Genomic DNA, 19,072 nt, shown 5'->3' with positions numbered 1-19,072 from the left:
AGATTTGAACCTAGGACCTCCCATCTCTAGGCCTGGCTCTCAATCCACTGGGCCACCCAGCTGCCCCCTTCAGCTTCTACTCTTAAAGGGTTACCTGAGACAGTGGTTGGATAAGTGACTTAATCAAGGTCAGACAGCCAGTCACTCAGAGATGAGGCTTGAACCCAGGTCTTCTGGATTCAAAGGCCAGTTCTCTATCCATTTGGCAAAACTGTGTCTCAAAATCCTCTGAAATACAATTAAAAAATACCATGATGCTAAAATAGTTTTGTCTCCTAGATTTTGACCTGGGCACTAGTGAAGGAAGGAAAGGTCACTATATAGACCTTTAAGTAATGGAATAACATTAAATGCAATACAATGACAATGGGAAAAGGAAAACCCATGCTTTCTGGCTATACAGAAGCAAAAGTAGTGCTAGTTACCTTCTATTTGAGTTTTAGACTAAGATTGAAACCACACAAACTGCCTTTAGCACAGTCCTAAAAGAAAAGGCCAATAGGCAGCAACCCCGGTTTAACTGGCTTCATTTAAAGAGCAGACCATCACAATTTCTGAACATAAACACCATCTACAAACATATTACAAGGCAAAGAACCAGACCAGAGGTCAGAAGAGAGGGAAGGAAGAAAGAGGCTCTGTCTCACACAGGGAACAACAAAAACATTTTACTTTTTTTGAGTTGAGAAAGTAGAATTTAAAAGTCAATTTTAATAACAGAGACAATTGAGAAGATTCATTTCTTCTGGGTCTAAAAAGTAGACAGTTTTAAGCTGTTAAGTCTGTTATTCCTAAGGACCTAGGGCTAAAATGGCTATTTATTTGCTCTCAGTTTAATACAATTAAAACTAAGAAACTGCGGGCATTGTTTAACCTGAGAATGAGGTGGGGTGGGAATGGAATAAAATCACTTAAAATACAATATTTAAGTTGGACATCAATATTTGAAGTGGTTTTAAAAAAAAAGTCAGTTCTCTATTCCAATTCTAAGGGCTACATTCTCCAAATTTCAGTGGCTTAATTTTACACACTAAGAAAGCTATTTATTTGGAACTAGCATTTCAAAATGTTTTTCAAGTGTCTGGAATTTGTTGATATCTTAGTTAAGGGGGGAAAAGAGGTTACCTAAAATGTGAAAAGTACATCAATGTAATTTTTCCCATCCTCAACTAAAATATTTAACATGGGGAAAAGTGAGGGTCAGGAGACAAGGAAATTTTCCAGCTTAAAAACCAAGAGCAAAAAGTACTAATTATTTGTTGAAAATGAATCATTTCTATATAACATATGGATAATTCAACTCAATTCTGAATAACTAAACTGAAAAAGAAAATGTCAATATCAACACTGCTAAAATACTAAATAAGAATTTTCTTAAATGTATTTAAAGACACCTTAAACTTTGTATGAAGACTTCTGGTTTTTAAAAGCATTTCCACAGATAATATCTGATCAGATCCCAAGAGCCTTATTAAGGAAGCAGAGCAGATATTACCATTTGACAAATGAGGAAACTGAGACTTAAAAAGAGGACAAGATTTGCTAATAGTAAGTAACACAGTAAATAGAAAAGAGGGAGAAACCAGTTATCTGAATACCCCCTCCACCATCCTTTCCACTCTACTCCACCGTATGTCTGATGGAATTGATGGTGTTCCAGTGAGACATTGTAGACTGACTGCATAATCAGTGTAATTGAGTTTAGGTCCCAGTTTTGCCATAAACTAGTCAAGAGATGTTGAGTACTTCACCTTTGGAGGAGCATTTCCTCATCTGGAAAATGACTGGTTGGGTTAAATGTTCTCTACTGGATATCCAACAGTTGTAATACCCATTCTAGTTTTAAGACTCCATATCATTTTGGTAAAGTAAAGGATATCTAACAATATAGTAGGAACTTAATAACTGTTTGCTGATTGCCTGATAGATCAATTGGCTTTCTCATTAGGAAAAATAAGTCAATTTCTCTCATTTTCTTTGACATTACATGGGAATTTTCCTTTAATTTTAAAAGCAACATAATTTAGAAAAAGATACTAATTGCTGAGTCTGGCACATAGTAGGCACTTAAATAAATTCTTATTTTATTCTGAGAAAAGTATCTGTGTTGCTGCTACCATATAAAACTAGCAGTTACTTAGAAAAGGAGTTAAAAGTGGCCCTGCATACGTATCTGTAATGCTCTCAAAGAGTTGGTTGAATTGTTATAATTACTGATTGTACATAAGATAAATGTATCAAAACAACCCATCTAGTTTGGTAAAACAAAAAGTGGTAAAAATTAATTCTTAGTATTACATGTAAAAAATTTAACACTTCACTGGAAAATTGATTGGGCCAGAGATTATGTGGCTTAAATGTCCCAGAGATAAAACAGCCTAAGTGCCATGAAGTTGGGCATCACAAATTAATTGCTAAAGGTGTATGTTTTTACTAGTATTATATTCCCTTCCCTTCCTCCTCTATTCCTGCTGGAATCCTCTTATTTCTATCATTAGTTATTGGAATTTTAAGGTTACCATTGATATCCACTTTTTTCCTGGGAAAAATAGCCCACATTAAATTCAAAAGAACATTTTTTTTGAGGGAAATATTCTTTCTTCAGATAGATGGAATTGTGAATAAACAGATCAAGTTGCTTTAACTGTAGTGGAGATATAATGGAAGATTTGATTGTGCTAAATTTTATTGGTCAGTAAACTAGGAAACAATTCTAAATCAAGCACGGAATAAAATGCTCAACCAATACTTGTTCATCATTTGAACAAGTATGAAAATGTATTCACTGTAGGAACAATTATATGACCGACTAGAAACATTGGTGAAAACACAAAGGTAAGATTACTTACCCAGCTGTTGGCAACCATTTTCCCCAAGCAACTAATGACCTTTCCATTTCTTAAGTCCATATCACTAAGACTTAATACAGTCAACTACAAAAACATTAGTTCTATTTCTGTTTCTATCTAATGTCAGTACTAAAATATCTCCTAAGAATAAATGTCTAGAAACTTGAGTTACTCTGGCAGATTAATGTTTACTTAGGCCTAAAACAACATGCTATAGCATGAAAAGGTTTTTTTGAGGTCGTTTGTTACTTTTTAAAATTATGGTGCTTATTGAGTACTAGTAAGTTATTTCAAGATTCTAAAGTTTTTAGAATGAGAATTTTTAAGATCTTAAAACATCAGTCGGGAAATTTGACTAGGGTTTATTCAATTTAACCAAAAACATTTTCAAGTTTTATAGAAAAAAATGAATGTTGGTTTTTTTCCAGTTCCAATGAACTGTGCATTAATATGTAGCAACCTTTGACTCATCTGTAAAAAATAATTTTTGATAAGATAATACTTAGTCTATAATAGTTATTAAATTAGTAAAAAGTTTTCTGCTACTTGGAATACAAATGCTATTTTAACACTAAGCTTCATCAAACTTTATTAGTGGAGGACAACTATAGTTACTTAGAGAAAACTTTTAGATTTAAATACTCAATTAAAATGCTGTGATTTTTTCTCAGCTTGTCTAATTTTTTATTTCTTTCTTGTAGTACAGCACGCTTACAAAATAAAAAAACTAGTGTATAAACAGCTGTGCTTAACTTGTTTTTAATAAAAACAAACAATTTTAACCTATCTTGCTGGAATTTAAAATCTAGAAGAGCATACCTAGACTCCATAGAATCCTTCTAGGAAGGAAAGGATTCAAAGAGAAAAGAAAATGGAGCCAGAAAATAAATGAGGCCTTAATTTTTCTCAGAAAGGTAATAGAAATATATCTAAAAACTAGAAAACTTCATAGGCTCTAATAAAATTCCAATTTCCTAAAAGCAGCTCTCTTTACTACTTAATGCCATTTTAATCAATAACCTTTATTAAATACTTAGTATGTGCTAGGCACTATGATATGCTTTTGGTATGCAAAGATAAAAAACTTCAGCTCCAAGGAGATAATTAACACTCAACAAGATTAAAATCCTAGGATTATGTCTTAGACCTGAAAGGTACCTCAGGGGATTATATCCTCTTATGGAAACTCCTGACTTCTGAATGATACATTGTTATCTCCATTATCTCTGATGAAAGGATTATTAATAATCATAATATGGCCATCTAATGCTACACCAGCCACTACTTATTGTGGTCAGTTTACTTTTTCCAAATCTAATACCTTTTTAAAGCTAAAACAGGAAAAAAAGAAAGGAAAAAAGGAAGTAAAGGAAAAGAAAGGTGGCAGAAAGACAAAAGTGAAATGATCCTGGCACTAGGCCTTGTTATTAAAAGAAATGAGAACACATACTTTTTCCAAGTACTTTGACTCATTCAGAATTCCTTTCTAGATTATTTATCTTTCTTCCCCAACAAAAGAAAGTTATTCCTCCAACCAAATTCAAGGCCTGTAGATAAGACAGAGATGAGGTTTTCCCCCATCTACTTCCAGAGGATCAGAAAGAGCACTTGAAATTCTGCAACCATAAATGGTATAGCCATGTCTTCCTTGTAGAAGATAGTTAATGCAAATCACATGTTTTCAAAACATGGATTCACACTTTTAACATATAGTTCCCCATTGATGGTGAAAATTACTCATCTGGCCATCTGACAAGGCTATTGAGTTTTACTTTATCAAAACTTCTTCATTAAAAACCTTTTGCCAGAGTCGTCTGTGAAATGGTTATCACAGAAATTACAACTCTAACCTAATTGAAATAATACTAGGAACTAAAATCCTTTCTTGATTTATATCCTGAAAGGCTCTATCCGTACAATGTGGTTACTCTTCTCACAAAGCAGGGCCATGGGGCTGACTAGGGAGAGGCCTAAGCAAATGGGATTCCAGACTTCAGGAATCTAGCCCCTAGGCCTTCAGGACCCAAGCCTATCTTCTGAATCCAATTAAAAGCTGCCGGAGCCTTGAACTTACCTTCCAAATAACAGCTGGAGGAAGAAGAAAGTCCTTTCTTTGATTTGCAACCCACCAACTTCAAACAAATCTCCAACATTTTCATTTGTTAGAAAGCGTCCTTGATATGTGTTTTCTTTCCCTCCCTCCCCGTCCTTTTTCTTGGACTAGTCTCTCACATGCAAATCCTTTTGAGAAGGCTGAAAATCCAGCAAGCTTTAGATCATTAAAGTGCCCAGAAATGGGGGTCCTCCATTGTGCCCATGTTGCCTGTAACTAAAGTGGAACAGCGTCTTGTTCCTTTGGGGCTCTTCTTTTGGCGGGAGAAAAAAAAAACAACCAACAAAGTTGAAAGCAGTTATTCTTTATGGCAGCCTCCAAACTGCCACCCGCCCCTCATTCTCAGGCCGCCGAACACTCAGTAGAGTCAGAAAGAAGTGCTAGGTTAAATTGCCAACAAAGGGCCCCCTTCAGGCTTGGGCTGTCTGACTTCATGACATCAGGCAGGCTAGTAACGCCCACAGAAGCTCAAGTGGGTGGATTCTTAACTCCTTCGTTACCTAGGCCATATAGAGCACCAGAAAAACCACCAGATTTTGCTCAGCTCTCCAGCTGTCCTATAACTTCTCCAAATTTGCTACCCAGTGTGGTGTTTTTTTCCCCTCTCGCCATGGTAGATACAAATTTCTAGGGCAAAATAAAGCAATAAAAATTGTCTTAATACTTTAAAAGGACCACACTCCAAAACCCAACAATTTTTCAAAATCAAATCCAGCCCTCTTAACTAAACGCTTGCTCTAAAGCTTGATGAGTGTTATGCTTGCTCTTGTGAGAAATATGCTGAATGACTCGACCAGTGAGAAATACTCATATTTATAATTTAGTCCAAATCCTTCATTTATACATAAAGAAACTGGAGGCCAAAAAGGTCACACAGGTAAGAACTTTCTTAGCCAGGATTTTAACTTGGCCACTCTGATTTCAAATCCAAAACTCTTTCCACTAATCCACAATGCCTCTCATTTGACTCATAAAATCTATGGTGTAACAGGTTTCTAGCATATGTTGGAGCATTTCCCTTTTACAATGAAAATTTGAAGCTATAAACTGCAATGTGTTGACTGAAAAATGAAAACCAGCAACATCAATTTAAAAATACTGATCATAGCATTCACATTAATGCATTAATGCATGCTGTGGAGTGCATGCTTTTTCAATAAATCTGAAACACCCTACTTCTTAAATTGTCTTCATGTCATCCTGAGGTTTCTCCAAATCTCTGGCTTGGGAATGCTGCTGGATAAGGAAGAATTCCACTCAAAGTCTTATGCCAAAGCACATCCTATGTCTCAAGAATGCTGTTGAATAATGCAGAAATTCCAGTGGAATTACCTCTACCAGGACCATCAATGCAAGCTAATTCTATGATGGTCATAAGGATGAATAAACTGTATGTTTACTGTGAATGGAATAATGCATAATACTGTAATCATATCTAGGTTCTAAATTATTTTATTCTTCTTAGACCTAGGGTAGAGCTAAACAGTATTCAAAATAGTGATAAGGCATATGGGAAGTGGAGATTTTGTAAAATGATGGCACAAGATGAAATGACATGTATATTATATGATGTTAGGCTTTTGAGTGCCTTTTTACATTCATGAAGAACACAGTTTTGCGTTTTTGTGTGGTCAGGTAGCTAAAAATTTGCTCTAATGTTACCACCACCACTACCACCAAATAAATCATTTTTATTCTGTACAATAAGGTTTAAAAATAGTTATATACACACACACACATGCATATGCACACGCACAGTGAGGGAGATATTACATATGTACTTATTTTACAGATGAATGGAACCCTGAGGCTTATTAGTCTGAGACAAGCTCAGAGATGAATAATTTTCTCTAGATCACACAGCTATGTAACTGGGAGTAAAAATTTTAGCCCCAAGTCTCATGATCCCAGGTACAGGTAGGCCCCTTGCCACAATAAGCAAGCTGCCTCCTCATTCTACCACTTTTGGGAGTTATTATCATGTCTTCTAGATACCAAAGCAAAATGCTGCACAGCAGCAGGAACATCATGGATTCAAAATACATCTGAAATAATAAAGAATGGACATGGAGACATACCTAACACAAGAAAAATTCTCAATAGGCTACAGATTTCCTTTTCTCTACTAATATTTTTTTACTTTCTAAATGTGATTCACTGTATACCACAGCAAGAAGCCTATTACATCCTTCTCCTTTGTTAAGATTCCAGTTTTAATTACTTTGTTAAGATCCGGGGCAGGGGGTATTGGGGGGCCCTCATCTGCTACAAGGAAACTTGGAGGTCAGGAAACACTGACAGCACCAAAGCAGGACTTGCTTGCTGCTGAGTGCATTTTTTTAGTCTATCTTGTAATGACTCAAACTTGGATAAATCTTCAGGGCATTGTGCATATTAAGTAACAAGATCTTCGGTTATGTCTGCCAAAGAAAGCACACAAGAATTCAAGATTGGACTGGATATGGTTTGGAGGGTTAACACTAGTGTATATCATATAACCTATTATTACATACTATTTTAGATTTAAAGTGCTATATCTCAAACCATGGACCAATGCTGAGAGGTGCTTATTAATGGGCATTTGTTATAATATAATCCATATCTCTGAACATTATCAATTCCAAATAGATTTAAATCCTCTACTAGCACATATTCTGCTGTTACACATGCAGATACATAGAGGTGTCAAACTCATATAGAAATGGGGGCCACAAAACCTTACATAAGGATCCCTACAGGCTGCCTACTAGCTTAGAAGACCATATGTTAACATTATCTATTTGTACTGAATTTTTATTTATTTTATTAAATATTTCCCAATTACATTTGTGTTGTCAATTCAATAACCCATGGGCCTTTTATCTGACATCTATAGGGAAGTAGATAAGAATGCTTAGACTTGGAATCCAGAAAAATAGAGAGTGAATTGTGCCTCACATACTTCCTGGCTTTGTGACTCCGGGTAGTTCCTTCAGCTCCCTTTGGATCTATTTCCTCATCTGTAAAATGAGGATAAAAATAGCACCTACTTCCCAAGGTTGTTGTGAGGATCAAATGATATAAAATATGCAAAGTGCTCTATAAATCTTAAATCATTGTATGGATGCTAGCTATTATTAGTAGTAACAAAACTAATTTATATTACCAATATCCAACCCCTGAAATCTAATTTGAAAAGTGACAGTTAATATTCCCTTATTCAGAGTAATCCTTATACATCTAAATGTTCAAATCTTTTCAGGTGTCTTTCTTTGTATTCTCTAGCATTTATCACACAGCCTGGAATGTAATAGGTACTTAATAAATGCTTGTTAACTATCTGATTAATTATTCTGAAAAAGAATTCTGGGAACTGGGAAGAAATATTCAAACTCTCCACAAGTAGCCCTAAGATTAATTCCATACTATTACTATATTGTGTCTAGTTTGGAAGCCACATTTTTTAAAATTAAATTTTATTAGTATTTTTTTGTTTTTACATATTAATACTATATTGATACCAGACTGTGTGCAGTTTAGAAGCTATACTTTTGCTTTTTAAAATAAAATTTTATTCATATATTGTTTTTATATATCACTGACATTTTCAACTATACACTTCCCTACACCCTTCACAGGGAGTCATTCCTTATAATAAATAATTTTAAAAGAAAACAAAAAAAAAGTCCACAAAATGAACATATTTCAAAAACTGATTGTATATGCCAAACTCTACCTCCTCAACCCACTCCTTACCCCAACCTCCCTCACACACTTCTTTTTTGTTTTATTAATAGAATTGATTTCCAAGTATCTCATCTGCTCCCTTCCTTCCCTGCATCATGTAAGGCATCATCCAGCGAACAGAAATGTATGTACAGATTATGTATTTCATGTTTCCACTTTTCAGTTCATTCTCTAGAAGTGCCATTCATAAGTTATCCTTCAAGTATTAAATCTGTAGCTGTATATAATGTTCTCTCAGTTCTACTCATTTTGTTGTTCATTATCCCATATAGGTCTTTCCAAGTTTTGTTTTGTTTTTAATTAGCCTGCTCACTGTTTCTTATGGTACAATATTTATTCACAATTATATATCACAATTTGTTTAGGCATTCCCAATTGAGGGACACTCCCTCGATCTCTAGTTCTTTACCACCACAAGAGAACTGCTATAAATATTTTGGAATGTATAGGGATTTTTTCCCCTTTTCCCTGATCTCCCCCAGGAAATGCTATTGCTGGGTCTAAGGGTATATAATACAGTTTTATAATTCTCTAGGTATAAGTCCAAATTGCTCTCCAAAATGTTGGGATCAGCTTACAGTTTCACCAATTGTGTATTAATGTCTTCATTTTTCTACATTCCCTCCAATATTTGCCACTTTGTCCTTTTGTCATTTTAGCCAATCAGATAGATGTGAGATGATATTTCAGAATTGTTTTGGTTTGCATTTCTCTAATCAGTAGTGACTTAGAACATTTTTCATATGTTTATATATGCTTTGATTTCATCATCAGAAAGCTGTCCATATGTTTTGCTCATTTATCAACTGGATGATCAACTCATTCTTATAAACTTAACAGTTCTTTACGTATTTTAGATATGAGATTTCTATGGGAGAGGTTGTCTGTAAAAATCTTCCTCCAATTTTCTGGTTTCCTTCTAACCTTGGCGATATTTATTTTATTTTTATAAAATCTACTTAATATTCTCAGAATTATAGTTTTACATCTCATAGTGATCTCCATGTCTTGTTTATTCATAAATTCTTCTTCTATCCATAAATCTGATAGGTAACAAGTTTTCTATTCTTCTAATTTATTTGTGATATCTCCTCTCAAAGGAGATAGGCAGAAATGTCTTCTTTCATCTCTTTTTTTGGGATCAAATTTGGTCCTTATGATTTCAGAGCATTCAGTTTCAATTGTTCTTTCCACTTTGTTGTTGTTTTCAGTCATGTCTAATTCTTAGTGATCCCATTTCTTGGTTTTCTTGGCAGAGACACTGGAATGATTTGCTATTTCCTTCTCCAGCTTATTTTATAGATGAGGAAACTGAAGCAAGCAGGGTTAAATTACTTGCCTGGGGTCACACAGCTAGTATCTAGGGCCAGATTTGAACTCAGGAAGATGAGTCATCTTGAGCCCAAGTCTGGCACTCTAGCAACATTGCCATCTATCTGACCCTCTGTTCATTTCCTTATTCTGCTTACTTCACTCTGCTTCTTCTCATTTTTTTTTCCTACATTCAACATATTCATAGTTTCTTACAACAATTTGATATTCCATTCTATTCATGTATCGTAATTTATTTAGCAATTCCCTAAAAGGTCATCAATTGTTTCTAATTCTTTGCTATCTCAAATTGAGCTATTAAAAATACTTTGGAGGGGGGCAGCTAAGTGGTTCAGTGGATTGGGAGCAAAGCCTAGAGATGGGAGATCATAGGTTCAAATGTGACCTCAGACACTCCCTAGGTGCATGACCCTGGGCAAGCCACTTAACTCCATGCCTAGCCCTTACCACTCTTCTGCCTTGAAATCAAAACACAGTATTTTGTTTTGTTATAATAAATACTTTGTATATATAGGGTCTTTCCTTTTGCCACTGACTTCTTCAAAGTATATGCCTAGCAGTAGGATCTCTCAGCCAAAATTTAAGGATATTTCAATAATCTTCTTTGTATAATCATAAATTGCTTTCTGTATAGTTGTATCAATTCACATTTGCACCAACAATACACTAGGATTACCTGTATTTTCTACAACCCCACAATGAGTACTATTTCCATCTTTGTTATCTTTGACAATTTGATGGATTGTTTTGATTTGCAATTTTCTTATTATTGATGATTTCATGTAATTATAGGATCATAGATTTGGAGCTGGAAGAGACCTTCAAGGGCATCAAGTCCAATTCCTTCATTTTAGAAATGAAGAAAATGAAGCACAGAGACAAGGGACTTGCCCAAGATGACACAGCAACTAAGTGTCCGAGTTGGATTCTGAAACTCAGGTCTTCTTGACTCCAAATCAAGTGCTTTATCTACTACTCTGTGCTGCCTCTTTGGAGCATTTTTTCATATGCTTGTTAAAGTTTACCAACATTTTGAGAACTATTTGTTCATATCCTTTGACCATTTATATATTGGAGATAGCTTTTGGTCTTGTATGTTACTGTTAAATGTCTCTATCTTGGATATCAGACCTTTATCAAGGATGACAGTATCACAGGCTCAAATATTTCAATATCTGATACAATAATTTTTCTCTCAATAGACCAGTTCCTTTCTTTCCTAGTTGCATTATTTGGTTCATGCAAAAGCATTTTAATGTCATGTAATCAAGCCTATCTATTTTATCTTTTGTATCTCTACTCCTTGGGTTGGTTAATAATTCACCTAAAGACTTGTATGAAATGACACAACATGAAGTAAGCAGAAGCAGAGATCAATGAATATGTTAACAAAAATGCTGTAAGAGACAAACATCTTTGAAGGTCCGAAGAGGCATGCTATCTACCTAATAGAGTGGTGATGAACTGTCAACACAGAATTTCTAACAGACCACTTTCCAATTATCCCAGCAGTTTTATCAAATAGTGTATTTTTACAAATAGGCAATTTATCTTTCCAGGTTTATCAAATATCAGATAACTAAATTCCATTATTTCTAAGTGAAAAGTCATACTTTAAATAAAATTGGACAACAGGAATCCAGAGTAATGGAATTAGAATCATCGAAGGGTAGGAAAACAGACTTTCAGAGAAAAGATTGGAAGAATTGAGACTATTTGATCTTGGCATAAGAAGGTTAAAGAAAAACTTGCTCATTTTATACTACCCTAAATGTTTCCAACTGTATAATTAGAAATGTTACCCTAAAAACTACATTCCCAGGCATTTCCACCATCATTATGTAAAAATTAAAATTAATCCAAATAATAAAAAATATTATATTTTAAGATATTTATTAATAAACACTAGAAATAAAAAGGTAACAAAATAAAAACCACTTGCCCATGGCTAATCAGCCAGTTCAAAAACCCTGTTTACCACCACAGTCATGAACCAGGAAACCAAAAGGCAGGACCAATGTAAAAATGGAGATTTGAACCCCAGACATCAATCCACAGAAGTCATTGGTACTCCCCAGAATTCCCTATAATCTCACCTGAGTCTCCAACTGGACAAGATCACAATTTATTATTTAAAGGCTCTCTGCCTCTCAAGAGCAATCTTCCTCTACTCAGAGATTGCAATATGTTGTAAGTAAGCTGTGAATGGGCTATATACCTATATACCTCATAAAATATAATATTTTTATCAGTAGAGACTAAATTTAATTTTTATACCAGCAACCCCACTGCAAAATATCCCCTGTCTACAGGAAGTACATAATGACAGGAAGTCAATGGGTTTATTATTTGAAATTAATTTTAATTTTTATACAAGAGAATCACAATCTGAACTTAAAGTCTCCTTCGAGCATCCCTAATTTATTGAAGAACTATGCAATTCAGTAGAAAGATCAATGGAATGAGATCTAGGAGATATGGCAACAGACAGGCAATATCTAAATGTCTATCAATGAACAAGTCAGACCACTTCTCTGGGCTTCAAGCTCTCCACTACCAAATTCCAAGTGACTAAAACTGATAGCCTTTTTTTAAAACTCTAATGCTTCCTGACCTGTATGTAACATCTGACAGTTTGAGTTACCCTCTCCTCTCAAATACTCTTTCTTTAAGTTGTCATAACATTGTTCTCTCTCCATTATCCTTCTTTCTGCTGGATCACTCCTCAGTCTCCTTTACTGGTTGTTCACCCATATCATGAACCTTCAATGTAAGTATATTCTAAGATTGGTCTGGCGCTTCTATTTTCTCTCTACACTTTACCTCATCAGCTCCCAAGAATTTCATCATCATCTCTATACAGATAACTCTTAGGTCTATGTTTAGTCCTAGGCTCTCCTCAGAGCTCCAGATGTGCATCTTCAACTTTCTACTGGGCACTTCAAGCTGGATATCCCATAAATATTTCAAATTGATCATATCCAAAATAGAATGCTTTATCTTACCTCCAGAACCCACTTCTTTTCCAAACTTTGTTTCTGTTAAAAAAGCCACCATTGTTCTAATCACTCGGGTTCACAATTTTGTTATCATCCACTCAGCTTCTCACTATCATTTACCACATTTATCCATTTGGTTGATGATGCTTCCTGTTTCTATTTTCACAGCATTTCTTGCATTCATCTGTTTCTATTTATTCAGTTATTGCCCTAGTTTAGACCCTCATCACCTACTTCAGCCTCTTCCTACTTCAATCTAATCTCTATACAACTAACACAATGATTTTCCTACAGTGCTGGTCTGACCATCACTCTAGAACAGATGATTTTTGCTGACTCCAAGCACAATACTCTATCTACTGTGCCACTTATATGCCTTAATAACAACATTATTGTAAAGAAAAACAACTCTGACTGACTTAGGAATGCTGATCAACATAATAATCAAACACAATTCTATAGACCTTAGAAAGAGACAGGCTACCCACCTCCTGATAAGGAAAGAATAGAATCAGAGTGCAGACTGAGAGATTAAAAAAAAAAAAGTAAGGTCCACATGGAAATTTGTTTTGTTTGATTATCCACCTTTGTAACCCTGGTTCTGATTTTCTTACTTTCTCAGTATTGGCAAGGGTGGGAAAGGTGGGAAGAAAAGAACTCAGATCTTAAAATAAAACTGAATAGTGAAGAGGGATGGCAAGAAAGGTAGTATGGGATTTGTTATCTGGGCTATTAAGGGCAGTGAACATCTAGTATATGATTCTAGATACATGATTGTATTTTCTAGGTATCTGGTAGGTGCTAAGTTTTTGGAGCCTGCTTTGGAACTTCTATTGCATAATCTGTACCAGTCAATAAATCTAGACTACTTAAAGATAAACTTCCTATAATTTTTGGTGACAATGATCCAATTCTGATCACTTTTATAGGTCCTTCCCTTTCTATAATAAATATGCATAACAAACATTCATTCAATATCTTTTCTGTTGATGTACATATTGGTTGCACTTATGTGGGTGTCACCAGTAGGGCATCATTTGTATTCCACTCATAGATCTCAGTACCTCTGAACATACAAAATGTCCAGAGACAAAATTCTTTTGAGGTTACATTTCACAAATCCAATGGCATAACCTATTATCAGTTTTAATTATTTCTTTATGAAGTAAGATCATATTCCCAAAATTATTTTTGTAAAAATATGTTAATCTGTTTGTTATATGCCTTGAGAACATTCTCTGAGACGTTCTCTCCTTTTTGGTGAATTGTTAGTCTTACAGTAAAGAGCTCTGGGTTTTATTAAAATTTCATGAGATTTTGCATATAGATATCTTCTAGATCCACTGCAGTCTATTTTTATGTGCCAAAAATAAAAGGTAAGACTGTTATTGTGTAGAAGCTAATTGTTCCAAATGTTGTCTTCGTGTATAAGTTTGACTTCAGAATGCCAATCACTTTATATCAACACATAAAGCCTCAGGGAGGTAAAAGGCTCAGCAGATATAGAGGTAGCTCTGGAGAAGGGGTGCTGGGTTCAAATTTGACCTCAGACACTTAGCTGTGTGACCCTAGGCAAGTCATTTTATCCCCATTGCCTAGCCCTTACTATTCTTCTGCCTTGAAACAGATATTTGGTACTGATTCTAAGAAAGAAGGTACGGTTTTAAGGGGGGAAAAAACATAAAAAGTCTCAGCTTTTCCCTAGAGAGCTTTATAATTGCTGCACCATGCCTGAAGAAGATAAAAGTATTTGTAATCATCTTAATCTATGGCTCAACTTGACCTTCAGATTTAAGCTCAAAGCTTTTGATCTCAGTTCTCCCTTGATGCACATTAAGAATTTTATACTTATTATGTCTAACTAACATTTTGATTACATTGAAAAAAGTGTCTATGAAGTACAGTAACTATTTGCTTTTTCAATCATGTGTATAACTTGGTATCAATGACTAATATGGTATTCAGTAGAGATCACTCTTTAATTTTAAAATAAAATTTAGTTTTATTCAGAAATGTGATGGTGTTGAATTTAAAGTCAGACAGAATCCCAATTGGTTTAAATGATTCCCTTGTAAAATCAAAATATCACAATTTAGAGCACCACAGACGCTATCTAGTTCAATAAGCTCCTTTTACAAATTAAGAAACACCTGGCTCGTTAGGTGACTTGCCCTGGGTCACACAGGTAGTACATGTCAAAGGTAGGAACTGAACTCAGGTCCTTTGACTCCAAAGTTTATGCTTTTCCACTGTACCATCCTGCTTCATTTTATAAGAACTGTTTCTCGGATTGTTTTGGTGGCAATTTTTAGATAAAAAATAATTTTCCATATGGATATCAAATACACTAATTCTTAGATCTAAATAGATATATCAAATAATAGATATATTATGTATAATATATTAAATAACATATTTATAATACATGACTAAGCCATGAAATGTAGAATTAAGTCAAAGACAGCAGAAATCAAAAACTATGATTTAAAATGCTATGATGCCGTTTGGTTGCTTGTTCAATAATCACCAAATCATTAATAAGTTGCTCTTTATATGTAACCCTAGGTTTTTTGGCATATTCTTTCTACTCTCCAGCCAATATATTGTTTTCTTATAAGTGTTTACAGACTTTTTTTTGAGTGTTTCAAGCTGTAAATGCTTTGTATAAAGTATATAAGTATGTACTTTGGCTCATATTAAAAGGGTCACTGCTGTACTCATTTTTTGGTAATAAATATATGCTGCCTCTGTTTAAGAAAATGGATTAGCCTTGTCTTTGAAAGGAAACTATTAAATGCTTTGCCAAAAATTAATGAGTCACCATGAAGAACTTGCTTTAATAACCACGGATCCTACTCAGACTCACCCCTTTTTATACAGATACTACTTTACAAAGTAAAGTAGCTCTTTGATTATTTCCCTTGGAGTAAATGCTTTGTGGTTCATTATAATAATGGTGCACACTCATTCTGTTTCGTGTTTGATCGAATTTGTATTTTTGTTATGTTGGACATCTTAAAAGCATATGGATGACAAGAACGTTCACATTTTCCTCCTTATAGGTTATCTACCTTATCTGATCTCTTTGTTTCTCAATTTTCTATAGCAGTGTCATGTTTGGGCTTCTTTTGCTTTTTTAAAATTGATTTGGTGTTGTTAGCACTATCTTGACTTCCAGTATTAATGTAATTTTCTGATTTTTGCTTTCAATTGCTAATAAAAGGAATCTATAATTTCTCATATATTTTGTTATCCAAATTCTGATCTACATATTTCTTTATTCCATTTAATTGAGTAACATAGCACCCACATTTTCTACTGCATATACCAGAAAAATATTGAGATTTGTTCCAATGCCTTTTCACAGATCTTTAATAGATCTCTCAATTAGTTTTTTTTGCAATAATGGTATTTGATATGGTTTTTTTTAATTTTATTTATTTATTTAGATTGTTTTTCCATGGTTATTTATTCATATTCTTTCTCTCCCCTCTTCCCTCCCCGGCTCCCAGAGCTGACAAGCACTGGGTTATACATGTATCATTTTTCAAAACCTGATTTCCATATTATTCATATTTGCAATAGAGTGAACATTTAGAGCCAAAATCCTCAATCATAGCCCCATCAACCCATGTGATCAAGCATATGTTTTTACTCCCACAGTTCTTTTTCTGGATGTGGTTAGTGTTTTTTCTCCTAGGTTCCTCAGGATTGTCCTGGATCCTTGCATAGTAGAGAAGTCCATTAAATTTGATTGTGCCACAATGTTTCAGTCTCTGTGTACAATCTTCTCCAGGTTCTGCTCCTTTAGCTCTGTATCAATTCCTGGAGGTTGTTTCGATTCACATGGAAATCCTCCAGTTCATCATTCCTTACAACACAATAGTTTTCCATCACCATCAGATACCACAATTTGTTTAGCCATTCCCCAATCAATGGACACCCACTCATTTTCAAATTGTTTTGCCACTATAAAAAGCAGGGCTATTAAGTATTTTTTTGTACAAGTATTTTTCCTTATTATCTCTTTGGAGTACAAACCCAGCAATGGTATTGCTAGATCAAAGGGTATGCATTCTTTTAAAGCCCTTTGAGCACAATTCCAAATTGCCTTCCAGAATGGTTGGATCAATTCACAACTCTAACAGCAATGCATTAGTGTCCAATTTTGCCACATCCCCTTCAACATTTATTATTTTCCTTTACTGTCATACTAGTCAATTTGCTTGGTGTGAGGTGGTACCTCAACATTGTTTTGATTTGCATTCCTAATTATAAGAGATTTAGAACACTTTTTTCAAGTGCTTATTGATAGTTTAGATTTCTTTAACTGAAAATTGCCTATTTATGTCCCTTGACCATTTGCCAATTGGAGAATGGCATTTTAGAAAGCCTGACCAGCAGTCTCTCAAAGCCAAGGGTCCTTTTCTGTCTAGGTGTGACGACTTGGGCAAATAATGATGAGATGGGAGACAACTGAGTGCTCGGGCATCACAAAGCTATTCCACCTGGCTCAGGGTTTGTGTCTATTATATAGTTCAGTGGGTACACGCTTTTCTGGCACACAATCATTTTCAACAATACATGATCTACAAATAATTGAATATGTCACACATTAACAAACTGCTTAATCAACATTCTGTGATCATATACCATGTTGCTACAACAGAAAAGTATGTGACAGAGATAAATGATATAAACAGGGTAACCAGGGGATCAGTTCCCCCTGACCTGTGGGATGACCAGCTAAGAGAATCATTGTTGCCTCTGATCAGCTTTCACAATCAATCAGCATTACTTAGGAAATGGGTAACAAAACATTTCACAGCTAGGCACAAGGTTAAAGGGTAATTCAATATAGACCAGAATCAGGTATCTTTATAATTTCTAAGTTGTATTTTTCTTTATGTTTCAGTCAGGCACTTAGTGATGTTGCTCTGGTTATCGTACACAAATGGATACAGTGAATTGTATCAGTAGCTTGTGCTTTAGAGGAGTGATTGATGTGGTGCTTGTGTGTTTGGCTAGCAATGGGTGTGGGGCATCTTGAGTGTAGCTCTGTTAAGAGGGTAAAAGGAGGGGTAGTGGGTTTTAATTTCGTGAATGCAATCTTTTGGGGGTAACAATCTGGGAGGGATTAAAGTGGAATATATGTGTGTTAACCCTATAAGTATTTGCTCTATTTTTATTTCTCCTGTACGGGGGAGAAGACAATAATCACAACAATTTTATTAGTAAAGGAAGTTAGTGGGAGAAGTCACATAGGGGGGCTGAGTGGGTGCCTCATCTTTTTTCATTCCACAACTGTGACTCTGTCAGACAGCATGGATATGATGGCTCTCCACGTGGCTTGACTTTTTGTACAATTGACTTAGTTCCTTATAAATTTGAGAAATGAAACCTTTGTCAGAGGTTTTTGTTATAAATTTTTCCCCCAATTTATTGTTTCCCTTCTAATTTTGGTTGCATTGGTTTTGTTTGTACAAACACTTTTAAATTTAATGTAATCAAAATGATCACTTTATATTTTGTAATATTCTCTATCTCTCACTTGGTCTTATGTTCTTTCCTTTCCCATAGATCTGATAGTTATACTATTCCATGTTTACCTAATTTACTTTTAATTTCCCTCTTTATATTTAAGTCATTCACCCATTCTGAGTTTATCTTGGTATAGGGTAAAAGATGTTGATCCAAACCTAATCTCTCCCATACCATTTTCCAATTTTCCCAGTAGTTTTTGTCAAATAGTGGGTTTGTCCCAAAAGCTGACATGATATCTGTTTTTAAGAGTACCAACTCGGGGGCAGCTGGGTGGCTCTAAGCCTAGTCAGGCCTAGAGACAGGAGGCAACAACCTCAGCATATACCTCTGAGTGCATGTCTTGAATATTTTTATACATTGTAGTAAGTAGTAAGGGAGAATGCATTTGCTCACAATAGTTATAACTGTATCAGTTTTTAATAACTAATATGTTCCAGTATAGCAAGATTGCTAGTTGAATTCATGCTAACAAACCTAAAAAAAAGACTTTTGAGAAATTCTAGTCCAAC

At 34.8% G+C, this 19,072-nt stretch overlaps 1 protein-coding gene across 2 annotated transcripts in view; it reads right to left on the bottom strand.

The window, feature by feature from the left end:
• The window catches only part of ABL1 (ABL proto-oncogene 1, non-receptor tyrosine kinase), a 232,155-nt gene that overhangs the window by 56,777 nt on the left and 156,306 nt on the right, over positions 1–19,072 (bottom strand). Inside the window, exon 1 of one of the 2 annotated variants that reach the window (XM_007475160.3) lies at positions 4,924–5,460. The exons of the other annotated variant lie outside the window; for it this stretch is intronic. Coding sequence (XP_007475222.1) covers positions 4,924–5,008 — 85 coding nt within the window. The 5' untranslated portion in view covers positions 5,009–5,460. Of the gene's footprint in view, positions 1–4,923; positions 5,461–19,072 lie in introns of those variants that run through there. 2 annotated transcript variants of the gene reach the window in all.

This window comes from Monodelphis domestica, chromosome 1 (assembly GCF_027887165.1).
Source record: "Monodelphis domestica isolate mMonDom1 chromosome 1, mMonDom1.pri, whole genome shotgun sequence".
NCBI lineage: Eukaryota > Metazoa > Chordata > Mammalia > Didelphimorphia > Didelphidae > Monodelphis > Monodelphis domestica.
This window is presented reverse-complemented; position numbering and strand designations above follow the sequence as displayed.